At 35.6% G+C, this 15,531-nt stretch overlaps 1 protein-coding gene across 2 annotated transcripts in view; it reads left to right on the top strand.

Annotated features, from left to right (window-relative positions):
• CDH18 (cadherin 18) overlaps positions 1–15,531 on the top strand; it is a 340,967-nt gene that overhangs the window by 253,372 nt on the left and 72,064 nt on the right. For both annotated transcript variants that reach the window (XM_029217299.1, XM_029217297.1), the window contains exon 7: positions 9,354–9,490. In XM_029217299.1, the coding sequence (XP_029073132.1) occupies positions 9,354–9,490 (137 nt within the window). The remainder of the gene's footprint in view (positions 1–9,353; positions 9,491–15,531) is intronic.

Below are 15,531 nucleotides of genomic sequence, written 5' to 3'. Positions count from 1 at the left end.
AAATTTCCATAGAATTCATCTTTACGTAGTGAATGAATCAAGTCCAGGATCTACAGTTTATTATACACTGAGGAAAATAATGTAGGAGATGTTTTTCAGTGGCCTGAAGAGGTTATTACATCTATGATATCTGAAAATTGGGAAATTTGTTTTGGGTAAACCCTCCTTGGCATTCTTTTCGTCTATTAATCTTCAAAAAACAACCTATACAGAAGTGCACTGTGGGTTGAATTTTTCCCCACCAACCACCTCTAATCTCTCTCTCAAGCATTCTCTCGTTGGTTTAGTCGATGATATGATTGAATCAATATTCATTCCATATCAAAGAATATTTTATTTTAAAATAAGTTCTTCTACTCTAGTGTAACACTGTGTAGGGGTAGTAATGTTGACTGGGGCATTAATGTGGGAGTGAAGGAGGGAACGTCTGTCTGTATCCTACCTACAATCTCAACATGAAACCTCTCTCTTTCTTCCTCTCTTACTAGTCTAATATCAAAATAATAGTGGTCTGAAAAATACCACCACACTTCACAAACCAGAGCTAAGATATCTGTCTCTCTCTCATCTGAAATTACTAAATTTTATACTTTCTAGATAATCTCTAACACATATCTCTCCTGTTACTTATACTTCAAGACTGATCACACTCATGTTTTCCCTGAACACTTTAATTGCTTAGAGTTTTACTCTGACCTCTGATTTTAAATTCTCTGAGCATCAATCAGTATTACCTTGCAAACGCTTCCTTTTTCTTTTTTGCCTACTTGTTCCCTTAAGTAAATCATGTCTAAATAATTCTCAGGTCTTTCTATTTCCTCTCTTTTAAATATTTCTTTTTATTGTACTCCTTCAAATGAATATCTTTCTTGTACTTGTACTCCTTCAAATGAATATCCTTTGAATTAATGGGTAAAGCTTCAAATATTGTCTACTTTAAAAAAGATCTTATAAATATTTCTTAATTTTTTAAACTTGTTTTAGGGACAAGTGTTTGTTTTGTTTTGTTTTTTAATGTGCTTGCATTTATTTATTTATTTATTTATTTTTGGCCATGCTCTGCAGCATGTGGGATCTTAGTTCCCTGACCAGGGATCAAACCTGTACCCCCTGCAGTGGAAGCGTGGTATCCTAACCACTGGACCACCAGGGAATTCCCAGTATTTCTTAGTAGACTGTATTAATTTTTAATCTCTTGCACTAACTAGCTCTTTGATGTTGAATAAAATTCTCCATCACCCTGTGTATTGGTTTTCTCCTCTATAAAAAATGTGTCTATTAATAGTACCTATCTCATCCAGTTGTTCTGGGTATGTAGTAAACTAATGTTTAGAACACATTTAAAGCACAATATAGTATATTGTAAGGGATCCATAAATGTTAGCCTTTATTATCTCATATCAGTTTGCTTTTTTAAATAGCTTATAAATGTGTATAAGTGTTTCCTCCCATTCTCAAATATCATCTCTATATAGTCTTATGTTAAGGGGGAAAGTAGAACTTGAAGAATATCTTTAAACATCTTATCCAGTTATATACACTATAGCCTCAATTTACACTGGTTCATTTTTGACAGCTATGATCTAAGATATTAAAAATAAAATCTCAAAACTCTAATTCTTTAGGCTTCATAATCAATCCCGATTTAGAACATATATCACCTAGGTAAATGGTTACTTTATTTTATACTTGCTGGATATATCTAAAAATGTCAAATTAACATTAGCAAAAAACCTTAATATATATATATATATATATACATATATATATATAAGTTCATGAAGTATTAAGATGTTGTGTTTACTTTTTGAAGGTTAGTGAAGGAAATAAATGCATTTTATTACAAAAATATTTTGAAAAGTTACCTACTGAGAATATTTTATCTATTTGTTTTGATAAACAGTTTTATGGACCCATGTAACTTCTTAAATAATTTGCATTGAATCATTGTACATATAACACCCGCCCCCCCCGCCCCAAATAGTTTTGAATAGTTTCTTTCACATTTCTGTTTTCCCTTTTTCTGTGTTATTATTACTATGGCTAGGCAGAAATCCAAGGGTACTTAAGCAGAACTATTTAGTTCTACTTGAGTCGAAATTCAATTGCAATTCCATGAATAAGACTTTTTGGCTCAAAGCATTGCCCTAATATCTAGCACTTACGTTGCAGATTTCCCAAGAGAGTTAGGTCACATAGAAAACTAAGAAGTAAATAACTTGAGTCTGAGGACACATGCCTTACATTATACCTACCATTTAAACATAGGTTATATATTTTTCAAATTCAAATAAAAAATATATGTATTCTAAAAGTATTTAACCACAAGTACTAGCACTTAATGTTAGAAATCTCTGTGTGAAGTGCCTGAGAGGGGAATGTTCTGATAAAGAGGCTGTACATTTTCGAATTCTTAATTTAGCTTATAAACAGAAGAAAACCCAGTTTCTTCCAGACTGACAGCTGTGAAGTGATCAGATTTCTAAAATGCGGCATGTTCTTCTATATTACACAGGGTTGCATTGATAACAATGTAATCTGAGTTTTGCTGATAGTTGCTGCAGGAAACATTGAAGTTGAATAATATTTTTTAAATTTTAGGTCCAACTTTAGAAAACAAGAACCATTATTCTTAAACTACCCAAAAATGGAAAGTGTCTCGAAGACAGGTTACTTTAGATGATATAATAACCAGACTGCCAACTGATTACATTTTAAAGGATGTTATTCCTTGCGTGTGAAAAGATTTCTCACATCTCCTTAGCAATTCAGACTTCAGCGGCGTCAGGTCCCAGGGGAAGGATATTATGAGAGGGGTTTTTTGTGATATAAACTCAAGTCAAAGAAAGTAGATCACCTTTAGGACTCTCTATGTATAGTATCATGTCATCTGCAAACAGTGACAGCTTTACTTCTTTTCCGATTTGGATTCCTTTTATTTCTTTTTCTTCTCTGATTGTTGTGGCTAAAACTTCCAAAACTATGTTGAATAAGAGTGGTGAAAGTGGGCGACCTTGTCTTGTTCCTGATCTTAGTGGAAATTCTTTCAGTTTTTCATCATTGAGGACGATGTTGGCTACGGGTTTGTCATATATGGCCTTTATTATGTTGAGGAAAGTTCCCTCTATGCCTACTTTCTGCAGGGTTTTTATCATAAATGGTGTTGAATTTTGTCGGAAGCTTTCTCTGCATCTACTGAGATGATCATATGTTTTTTCTCCTTCAATTTGTTAATATGGTGTATCACGTTGATTGATTTGCATATATTGAAGAATCCTTGCATTCCTGGAATAAACCCCACTTGATCATGGTGTATGATCCATTTAATGTGCTGTTGGATTCTGTTTGCTAGTATTTTGTTGAGGATTTTTGCATCTATGTTCATCAGTGATATTGGCCTGTAGTTTTCTTTCTTTGTGACATCTTTGTCTGGTTTTGGTATCAGGGTGATGTTGGCCTCGTAGAATGAGTTTGGGAGTGTTCCTCTCTCTGCTATATTTTGGAAGAGTTTGAGAAGGATAGGTGTTAGCTCTTCTCTAAATGTTTGATAGAATTCGCCTGTGAAACCATCTGGTCCTGGGCTTTTGTTTCTCGGAAGATTTTTTAATAATTGTTTCAATTTCAGTTCTTGTGATTGGTCTGTTCATATTTTCTATTTCTTCCTGGTTCAGTCTCAGCAGGTTGTGCATTTCTAAGAATTTGTCTATTTCTTCCAGGTTGTCCATTTTATTGGCATAGAGTTGCTTGTAGTAATCTCTCATGATCTTTTGTATTTCTGCAGTGTCAGTTGTTACTTCTTTTTTATTTCTAATTCGATATGATACTATACACAGAGAATCCTAAAGATGCTACCAGAAAACTACTAGAGCTAATCAATGAATTTGGTAAAGTAGCAGGATACAAAATTAATGCACAGAAATATCTGGCATACCTATACACTAATGATGAAAAATCTGAAAGTGAAATTAAGAATACACTCGCATTGGGCTTCCCTGGTGGCACAGTGGTTGAGAGTCTGCCTGCCGATGCAGGGGACACAGGTTCATAGCCCGGTCCAGGAAGATTCCACATACCGTGTAGTGGCTGGGCCCGTGAGCCATGGCCACTGAGCCTGCACGTCTGGAGGCTGTGCTCCGCAACGGGAGATGCCACAAGAGTGATAGGCCCGTGTACTGCAAAAAAAATAGAAAACACTCCCATTTACCACTGCAATGTAAAGAATAAAATACCTAGGAATAAACCTACCTAAGGAGACAAAAGACCTGTATGCAGAAAATTATAAGACACTGATGAAAGAAATGAAAGATGATACAAATAGATGGAGAGATATACCATGTTATTGGATTGGAAGAATCAACATTGTGAAAAGGACTCTACTACCCAAAGCAATCTACAGATTCAATGCAATCCCTATCAAACTACCACTGGCATTTTTCACAGAACTAGAACCAAAAATTTCACAATTTGTATGGAAGAATAAAAGACCCCGAGTAGCCAAAGCGATCTTGAGAACGAAAAACAGAGCTGGAGGAAGCAGGTGCCCTGACTTCAGACTATACTACAAAGCTACAGTAATCAAGACAGTATGGTACTGGCACAAAAACAGAAATATAGATCAATGGAACAGGATAGAAAGCCCAGAGATAAACCCACGCACATATGGTCACCTTATCTTTGATGATAAAGGAGACAAGAATATACAGTGGAGAAAAGACAGTCTCTTCAGTAAGTGGTGCTGGGAAAACTGGACAGGTACATGTTAAAGTATGAGATTAGAATCCTCCCTAACACCATACACAAATATAAGCTCAAAATGGATTAAAGACCTAAATATAAGGCCAGAAACTATCAAACTCTTGGAGGAAAACATAAGCAGAACACTCTATGACATAAATCACAGCAAGATCTTTTTTGACCCACCTCCTAGAGAAATGGAAATAAAAACAAAAATAAACAAATGGGACCTAATGAAGCTTAAAAGCTTTTGCACAGCAAAGGGAACCATAATCAAGACCAAAAGACAACCCTCAGAATGGGAGAAAATATTTGCAAATGAAGCAACTGTCAAAGGGTTAATCTCCAAAATTTACAAGCAGCTCATGCAGCTCAATAACAATGTTTTGACATTGTTATTCTCAATAAGACAATAACAATTCTTATAACAATACTTATAACAATAAGAATGCTCAACATCATTAATCATTATAGTAATGTAAATCAAAACTACAATGAGATATCATCTCACAACAGTCAGAATCGCCATGATCAAAAAATCTAGAAACAATAAATGCTGGAGAGGGTGTGGAGAAAAGGGGACACTCTTGCACTGCTCATGGGAATGTGAATTGGTACAGCCACTATGGAGAACAGTATGGAAGTTCCTTAAAAAACTACAAATAGAACTACCATATGACCCACCAATCCCACTACTGAGCATATACCCTAAGAAAACCATAATTCAAAAAGAGTCATGTACCAAAATGTTCATTGCAGCTCTATTTACAATAGCCAGGAGATGGAAGCAACCTAAGTGTCCATCATCAGATGAATGGATAAAGAAGATGTGGCACATATATACAATGGAATATTACTCAGCCATAAAAAGAAATGAAACTGAGCTATTTGTAGTGAGGTGGATGGACCTAGAGTCTGTCATACAGAGTGAAGTAAGTCAGAACGAGAAAAACAAATACCGTATGCTAACACATATATATGGAATTTAAGAAAAAAAACAAAAAAGGGTCATGAAGAACATAGGGGAAAGACGGGAATAAAGACACAGACCTACTAGAGAATGGACTTGAGGATATGGGGAGGGGGAAGGGTAAGCTGTGACAAAGTGAGAGAGTGGCATGGACATATATACACTACCAAACTTAAAATAGATAGCTAGTGGGAAGCAGCCGAATAGCACAGGGAGATCAGCTCGGTGCTTTGTGACCACCTAGGGGGTGGGATAGGGAGTGTGGGAGGGAGGGAGATGCAAGAGGGAAGAGATATGAGAACATATGTATATGTATAACTGATTCACTTTGTTATAAAACAGAAACTAACACACCATTGTAAAGCAATTATATTCCAATAAAGATGTTAAAAAGGAAAAAAAGAAAGTCAACCAGTGTCAGTGCACCATGGCCTAATGCTTTGGGAAAGCCCAATGGCATACCTCTTTACCACTATTCTGTAGTGTCTGGATCACGTGTCTCTGAATCAGATTTGCTTTGTACCCCTATCTTTTCTCATTTAAATTGATTTTGCATGTTGAATTTTCTTTAATTAACATATAATTATTATTAGAACAACTGGTACACAAAATAGCCAATTCCTTGTTTTGGTCACACAATTTTAAGTGATGTCTTCTGTTTTTGTCAGGTGTTATTTTCACTAAATGAGCTCCTAGATTTCTTGGGATGCTCTATAACTTGGATCTCTGTGGTGCTATTAATATCTTCTGCTATGTTTGAGCATGTGTGTCCACAGGTTGTTATGAGGTTTATACCTGAGTGATATGTTCTAGGTACCCTGTTAACACCTTATGCCTATGCAAGACACAGGTTGTATTTCAGTTATGCTTATACTCTCTTCTAGAAAGTATGATGAAGTTTGTAATATTTTCATCACCACAATCACCTGTCTTCTGAGATTTTCCTCATGTTGAAATGGAAGAAGTGTCTCTGTTACTTTTAGTGGAAATCCTTATATTTGTGCTCTGGAACACAGTCTGTTCACCTTCTCATGAATTTTCTCTTTATAGATATCCCCCCCCCCTTTTTTTTTTTGGCTGCACCACATGGCATGTGGGATCTCAGTTCCCTGACCAGGGATCGAACCCCCACCCCCGCATTGGAAGTGTGGAATCTTAACCACTGGATTGCCAGGGAGTCCCCTTTTTTTCCTCCCTCTTTCAAAATTATTATATTCTTCAACAAAGACAGTGACTAATATTTCCCATATCAGAAAAAAATTAATTTGTTGAACCCACTTTTCTGATGACATAAGGCACCATTTTTCTCACCTTTACTTCAGGTACTATTATCCGATAAAGTCTCAGGACTCATGGGTTTCCTATATTCACATTCAATATACTTTAGAATCCACTACGGTAAAACTTCCATACTTTCATATTTTATTGAAACTACTCTTTTCAAATTAACCAATGATGTCCATCCTGTAAAATCCAATTCAGCCTTTACTAACCCCACTAAACTTAATAAATTTTACCCCAGCTGTCCACTTAGAACACTCCTTTCTTGACTTCTATGCCTCCTCTCCCTCCCAGTTTTCCTTCTCCCCTGGGCTGTTCCTCTCCTTTTGCTGGTACCTTCTCCTATTCAGATGCTGGACTGCTTTAGACTTAAAAGACTGGATGCTGTACTGCTCAATCTTTCCCTTCCTTTTCTCTTACAATTCTCTCCCAGATGAGATTGCTCCCATTATTTTACATTTAGGCTGATCTATCTCAAATTTATATTTCCTGTTCAGAAAGTACACTTGAACTCCACACCCATTTCTAATTTTCTTCTTTTTATTCCATATGTTTATTTAATTGACATCTAAGATATAACATGTCAAAATCATTGATTTCTCCCAAACTCTTTTTCTCCCAAAGGGAATCTTTCCCCTAACTTTTTATCCAGCTCTATGAATGGGCTTATTAATTATATGCTAGATCAAATATACAGATACAACACAAAAATTGAGTCATTTGTAATTTCTTCTTTTTACCAATGCCACAACAAAAAGCTTTATAGGTTGTAGTCAATATATAGCACTATTTCATACACTTCATTTTCTTCTAATTTTTCCACTTTTGTCCATGATGACATCATTTCTTTTCTGAATTGTTTTTAACATTCTATAATCCAAGATTCAAAGCAGCCACTGTCATTTTTCCAGAATGTAAATAGATCCGTTATTTCCTTTGTTAAAAATGTTTTCCCATCGATTTTATAAAAAAAATTAAAACTCTTTACCATGTGCTATAGGACTTGCTTGTCCTATGCCCTAGCCATCCACTTCATTCATTCTGCCAGCTACACTGAAACACCTATCTGTTTTTAAACCAAGTCAAGCTTTTTCTTTAATTTGGATCTTTACACTTTAGTTCCCTCTATTCAAATATTCTGCCCCTTGCACTTTTCACATAATAGTTCATCTTTTTTTCTTCAGGTGTAGATGAAATGTCACTTAAGCTAAGATTAATGATGAGGGAAGAAGTATTAGAAGTTTGAGGAGAAAAAAACTCATTAAATTGTTTTAGGAATAGTTTGGAACATTTCTAGAACATATGATGATTGTTGACTATATTATTTATTCACATTTATGTTAATTAACTACTGCTGAATAATGTAAAACCCCAAAACTCAGGGTATAGGAAAAAGGCATGTATAACCATGGTGTATGTGTCTGTGAGTTAGCTGAGGAACAGCTGAACTAGGCTGGCCTCTCTTTGCCAAGTCTGCTAATCTCCAGGACATTCATTCCTACATTTGCTCATTTACTAGGTAGCTCTACTCTAGGATGGGAAGCTGACAACTCTGCCTTGAGGGCTCATCTTTCTTCTGGGAACCAGTGGTCTAGCCCTGGAATGCGCTTCTTATGGTAGTGGCAGAGCATAAGAGGAAACATTTAAAGTCTCATGAAATCTAGACCCAAATGTGGAACAGAACACCATCACTTTCAACTCATTCTATTGCCAAAGTAAGCTGGAGGCCAAACCTAATAGAAGAGAGCCCTACAAAATTACATGAACTAGTGAGGGAAGAAGATTTGTGGCTGAGGATGCAAACTACTTCCTGTTTATTTTCTCATTCTTTGACCAAACAAGTTTCTAGGTGATGGAGACACAATGGTCATTAATTAAAATGTTTTGTTTTTCATTTTGTATTTATCTTCAAACCTCAGCTATGATGAAATTCAAGATAAATTAATCTTTGACATCTGTTATCCTAAAAACATTGTACATATAGCAATGAGAAGTTTCATTAAAGGTTTATTTTTTTCTTAATGTACTATGGTCTTCACAGAGGCAGTTTTTTTAATCTTTCCCTTATTAATTACTGTGGTTTTGCTATCTACTATCTACTATTCTATTCATGGAGTTTAGTGTTTTGATTTTTACCTTTTTGAATGAGTAATTGAATTAAACCTTAATTAAGGACTGACAGAAAAATAATTGATATCATTTCTATGCAAATATAAAACAGGTGGACATATCTTAAGGGCCAAATATGGGAAGTAAAAATACATATTTCAATATTTGAGTATAGTAGATTTAATACCTCCCTTGGTTCAGTTTTCTTTTCTTCATTATAACATCAAGTAAAAGAGTATCCAATTTTTTTTTTCTCTAGATACTTCATCGACTACAATGCTGAAGATGACAGGTTTTTCAACATTGATGCCAACACTGGGACCATTAAGACTACCAAGGTTCTTGATAGAGAAGAAACTCCATGGTACAACATCACAGTTGCTGCTTCAGAAAATGGTAAATTTCTTTACATTATGTACCATAGGAAAGATGTCACTTATACATGAAGATTTATGCTGAGACTTTCTCTGGAGCAGGGCTATCATGATTTCTATTTTTTATGCCATGATCTAGCAGAGTGCACAGAATATAGTAGATACAGTTACTCATTGTCAGATGCAGTGAATAAAGCGCATACCTTTTTCTTTACTTTAATCCCCACATAGTGGTGGAAAATTGGCATCACAGAACACTTAGTCTGCATCACTGAGTCAAAATATTTCATTCTCTTCTTAATTATGAGACTTGCTTTGTCATGTGCTTATGTCTTACTTAAGTAGAAGAAGAATACTTCATATACGGTGGAGCAGTTTAGGAATATAAAGAGAAGAAACAAAAATCTAACATTTTACTTGAATAATTTTATCAATATAACACCCCTCCTCAAGCTTCAATTAACACTTAGAAATTTTATAGCAAAAGAATAGCTCTTGGCATTTCAACAGGCAGGTCTAAGTTCTTTTCAAGAGACGCACATGGTATACAACTGAGGAAGGCCATTGTTCCATCCTCATCCAGAGCATTGCATTGTGCTAAACACCTAAGTTTTTTTAAAAAAGCATAAATGTCAACAATTATCTCTGAGTTCAGAAAGATGTACATAACTGTCTTCAAATGAAATTAGAATAAAGCTTTAGGAAAATGGACTACTGTCAAGAAAATGAAGCCTTTCTTTAAATGTTGAGAAATAAGTGAAAGGTACAAATTGCCCCAAGTTTAGTATTATATATACTATAATAAAATTTAGTATAGTATACCCAGCTTACATATACATTTTAAAAGATTCCAGCATACTCATGAGTGAACTATAAATGTTAAAATTTAGGAAAACTTCATGTTAGAAAATAAAGGTATGTAAAATAAAATTATGCTCTCTCTTTCTTTTGCCCTCAGAAGGTATAAGACATTTTTAAAATATTAAAACTTCATTTAGAAATAGTTTACATACCATACCATTCACCTTTTTAAGGTGTATAGTTTAATAAGTTTTAGTAAATTCAGAGCTGTGCATCAATCACCACAATTGATTTTAGAATATGTTCATTAGTTCAAAAGGAAATCCCTGGGCTTCCCTGGTGGTGCAGTGGTTGAGAGTCTGCCTGCCGATGCAGGGGCCGCAGGTTCGTGCCCCAGTCCGGGAAGATCCCACATGCCGTGGAGTGGCTAAGCCCGTGAGCCATGGCCGCTGGGCCTGCGTGTCCGGAGCCTGTGCTCCACAACGCGAGAGGCCACAACAGTGAAAGGTCCGCGTACCGCAAAAAAAAAAAAAAGAAATCCTGTCCCCCTTAGTCATCACTCTCTACTCCCCCTTCCCCATGCCTCAACCCAAGAAGCGACTAATCTAGTTTTTGTTTCTATAGATGTCTTAGTCTGTTTAGGCTGATATAACGAAATATCATAAACTGAGTGCTTTAAACAGCAAACATTTTTTTCTCACAGTTCTGGAGTCTGGAAATCTGAGATTAGAGGCCAACAGATTTGGGGTCTGGTGAGAACCCACTTCCTGGTTCATAGATGGCTGTCTCCTAGTGGTGTACTCACATGGTAGCAAGGGCAAGGAATCTCTCTGGAGTCTCTTTTATAAGGGTACTAATCTCACTCATGAGTGGTCCACTCTGAATTTTGGGGAGACATAAACATTCAGTCTATAGTGATAGATTTGCCTTGTATTGGTATTTCATATAATCAATAACACATGGCCCTTTGTGACTGGCTTATTTCACTTAGCATGATATTTTCAAAGTTCATTTACATTGTAGCATGTATCAGTATTTCCTTCTTTCTTATTGCTAAAAAATATTCCATTATATGGTTACACCACATTTTATTTATCAATTCATCACTTGATAGATGTTTGGGTTGCTTCCACTTTTTGCCTAATTTGAAGAATTCTCTTAAGAGCATTAATATGAATGTTTCCGTGTGGATGAGTTTTCATTTCTTTGGGATATATACCTAGGAGTGGGATTGCGGGGTCATAAAGAAACTATGTTTAAAATTTTGATGGACGGCCAGACTGTTTTCCAAAGTGGCTAAATTTTACATTCACAACAACACAATATGGGGGTTCCTATTACTCTGTATTATTACCAGTTTTTATTATTACATACTGACCATAACCATTCTAGTGGGTGTGGGCTGATAGCTCATTGTGGTTTATGCTCTTTTATAATGTCCTTTATCACAAATCAGTAATTAAACTACTCCAGTCTTTTTTTTTTTTTTTTAATCTCCCTCATCCCATTTCTTGGTATCTGCTATTTTTTTAAATTAATTAATTAATTAATTTATGGCTGTGTTGGGTCTTCGTTTCTGTGCGAGGGCTTTCTCTAGTTGTGACAAGCGGGGGCCACTCTTCATCGCGGTGTGCGGGCCTCTCACTATCGCGGCCTCTCTTGTTGCAGAGCACAGGCTCCAGATACGCAGGCTCAGTAGCTGTGGCTCATGGGCCCAGTTGCTCCACAGCATGTGGGGTCTTCCCAGACCAGGGCTCGAACCCGCATCCCCTGCATTGGCAGGCAGATTCTCAACCACTGTGCCACCAGGGAAGCCCTACTCCAGCCTTTTTTATTCCACCTGAATTTTTCATGTTTCTCATCTGAAAAATCAACTCAAGTGGTTTCCATTTAGATATTTTTTCAGCACAGTATTTCCCTTTGAAAATAAGCATTTTCAAAGGGAAATACTGTGCTGAAAAATTACTTTTAAATGAGTGTTATAAAGAATACATGAGTGGGTTCATTTATTATAATTCTGGTTAATTTTCATTTTCAAAATAATCAGACTAGGTCTAGATTTGCATGTTCTTAGTCACCCAAGTACAATAAAATAGCTGTTAAATGATAAAGGCTCGTTTAAAATTAGTTTTAAAATAAAAGAATAAATGGATAGATATACTGAAGTAGATGTGATGGAGACATTGAAAAGTTTCCAAAAATATTGTGTAGCTTTTCTTGAGAACAGGTTCCATGTACAGAAGAAGGAAGGGAAGAATCCCTGGAGAGAATGATATTTGCTTGTCAGAAAGAATAGGGGCTTATTTTAAAATAACATCAAGTTCAACTCCAGAGGTATTTTGATCAGAAGCCATACTTTAGATCACTTCTAAATCTCACCTCAGCCCAAATAATATTTGTATCAAGTAGAAGCTAATTTATAAATATACATGAGTTCAAGTATATCATGAAAATGATATTATTTGCAATCATTACTAAAGGAAATGTTCATTTTTACTAAAGTAACATCTTAAATATGTACTTACTACGTTCTTTTTCTTTTCTTTCCTTTTTTTTTTTTTTTTTTTTTACTATCTGCTAGTATTTCATATGGGAAATGAGTTAATACACATCTACTAAGTAAAACAGTACAGTAAAGAGTAACATCCTGAATTTTATAGATGGTAATAAAGAAGCCTTAGAGACTCCTCAATGAGCACTACTAAAATATAATTTAATCCTAATCATAAACAGGTATGTAGAAAGAACGAGCACTAGTTAAGATTTTATAGCCATATTGGGAGACTGTGTCTGGAAAAGCTCACATTCACTTACTGATTGCTTAGCCTAAGTGCCTATTAAATAGAGTTGGGTGCCCTTCTGCGTACCCAACCCAATGTAAGCATTTACTTTAACATGAGCCATGTCATCAAAGTATTTTCTATTTTGGATACTTTTTCTACAGGATCTTTTTAAAGGCTTTATTTTGTTTAGTGCAGTTTTAGGCTCATAGCAAACTTGAGAGGAATGGACAGAGACTTCCCATATATTCTCTGCACCTGCACATGCTTAGCTTTCTCTGCTATCAACATTCCCCCACCAGAGTGATACATTTGTTACAATTGATGAACCTACATTGACACATCATAACCAACCAATGTTTATAGTTTAATTTAGGGTTAACTCCTTATTCTATGGCTTTGGATAAATGTATAACGGCATAAACCCATCAATATAATATCATACAGAGTAATTTGAATGCATTAAAAATCTTCTGTGCTGTACCTGTTCATATCTCCCCATCCTTACCCCTGGCAACCACTGATCTTTTTATTGACTCCATAGTTTTACCTTTTCCAGAATGTCATGTAGTTGAAATCATACAGTATGTAGCCTTTCAGGTTGGCTTCTTTCACTTAGTAATATGGATTGAAGTTTCCTCCATGTCTTTTTATGTCTTGATAGCTCACTTTTTTTGTACTCAATAATATTCCATTGTCAGGATGTACCAGAGTTTATCCATTCATTGTCTGAAGATGAATTCATCTTGGTTGTTTCCAAGTTTTGGCAATGATGAAATAAAGCTGCTATAAGCATCCATGTGTAGGTTTTTTCTATGGCCAGAAATTTTCAGCTCCTTTGCTAAATACAAAATGTGCACTCCTTGGATCATATGGTAAAAGTATGTTTAGTTTTATAAGAAATTGACAAAACGTCTTTTGAAACAGCTGTGCCAGTTTGAATAGCCACCAGATATGAATGAATAAGAGTTCCCATTGTTCCACATCCTAACCAGCATTTGGTATTGTCAGTCTTCCCTGGATCTGGGCCACTCATAGATATGTAGTAGTATCTTGCTTTAATTTGCACTTTCCTGATGACGTATATGTGAAACGTGTTTTCATATACTTATTTGCCATGTGTATGTTTTCTTTGGTGAAGTATCTATTAAGGTCTTTGGCCCATTTTTTAATCAGGTTATTTGTTTTCTTAATGTTTAATTTTGACTCCTTTGCATGTTTTGTGTAACTAATTTATTAGATGTGTCTTTTGCAAATATTTTCTCCCAGTATGTGTCTTATCTTCTCATTCTATTGACATTGTCTTTCAAGAGCAGAAATGGGATTTTCTAAAACCTTAATGTAACAGTTTTGAGGAGACTGTTGTTCTACGGAATTAAAATTAGAAGTTAAGGTTTTAAAATAATTGTTTAGCCTACCTAGGGGTTAAGAGAAGAGAAATGTTCCTTCTCTGGGCAGATGAAGCAATGCACCAGGATTTAAGAGAAAATAAGAGCAAAGCACCTCTGTGCAAAAGAAAACAAAAACAAAATATTGGTCTTTCCTTCAGGTGGACAGGCCTCCTGCTAGAGGACCAGTGTAAAAGCTGAGGGTGTCACAGCTGAAGTGGGCATCCTTTGAGCATTCAGGTGGGGCTCAGATGCAATGCAGCTGTTAATTACATGATGTTTGGCTCTGCCTTTTTTCATCCTGTGGTTCTAGGTCAAAGTGATTATTCAGCTGCCCAGTCATGCAGGAAAGACAGGAAACTTGGGTCTGGTCTGTGATATCTTTTACTACTGCAGCTAAACATAACTAGCAGCTATTTGCACTTGTATGGTGTGTTTTACAGCCATGTCATCCTAACAAAGTTTTTTGTGAAATAGAGAAGACACATATTTTCTTATTTTGTAAGAGAAAGGAAAGTGAGACTCACACAAAATATGAATCTAAATATTTTGGTTCCTAGATCTGTGCTTATTCTAATATGACCCTCTGTGGCAGCTGTTGTCCATTGAACCCAAGTACTGGTCAGGTATTTTAACTGATTGAGGTTTATTCTATTATTTTAAAAATTCATTCTGAGACATAAGATTATTTTCACAATTTTAAAGAATATACTAATAATCAGATAAATTCAATATGTGTCTGGTCAGGGAAATAGAAAGTGATGTCTTATTATCACATATCACAGTTCTGGTGGAAGGGTACTTTCTCAAAAAATACCTGTGGAACATTTATGTTACATGTAACAATATAATCCATAATGGAGCTATTTGGTAACTTCTATTACTTTTCTATTAATATGTAACAAATAATCATATGATTTCTTTAGGTCAGAAGTCCAGGAGTGTTCAACTGAGTTCTCTGCTTTAAATCTGGAAAGACTGAAATAATGTGTCAGCTGGGCTGGGCTCTTATCTGAAGGCTCCAGGGAAGAATCTGATTTCACACTCATTTTCCTTGTTGGCAGAATCCACTTTCTTGAGGATGTAGGTGTGAG

The sequence above is a fragment of the Monodon monoceros genome, unplaced genomic scaffold (assembly GCF_005190385.1).
Source record: "Monodon monoceros isolate NGI ecotype Baffin Bay Population unplaced genomic scaffold, NGI_Narwhal_1 Super_Scaffold_12, whole genome shotgun sequence".
NCBI lineage: Eukaryota > Metazoa > Chordata > Mammalia > Artiodactyla > Monodontidae > Monodon > Monodon monoceros.
This window is presented reverse-complemented; position numbering and strand designations above follow the sequence as displayed.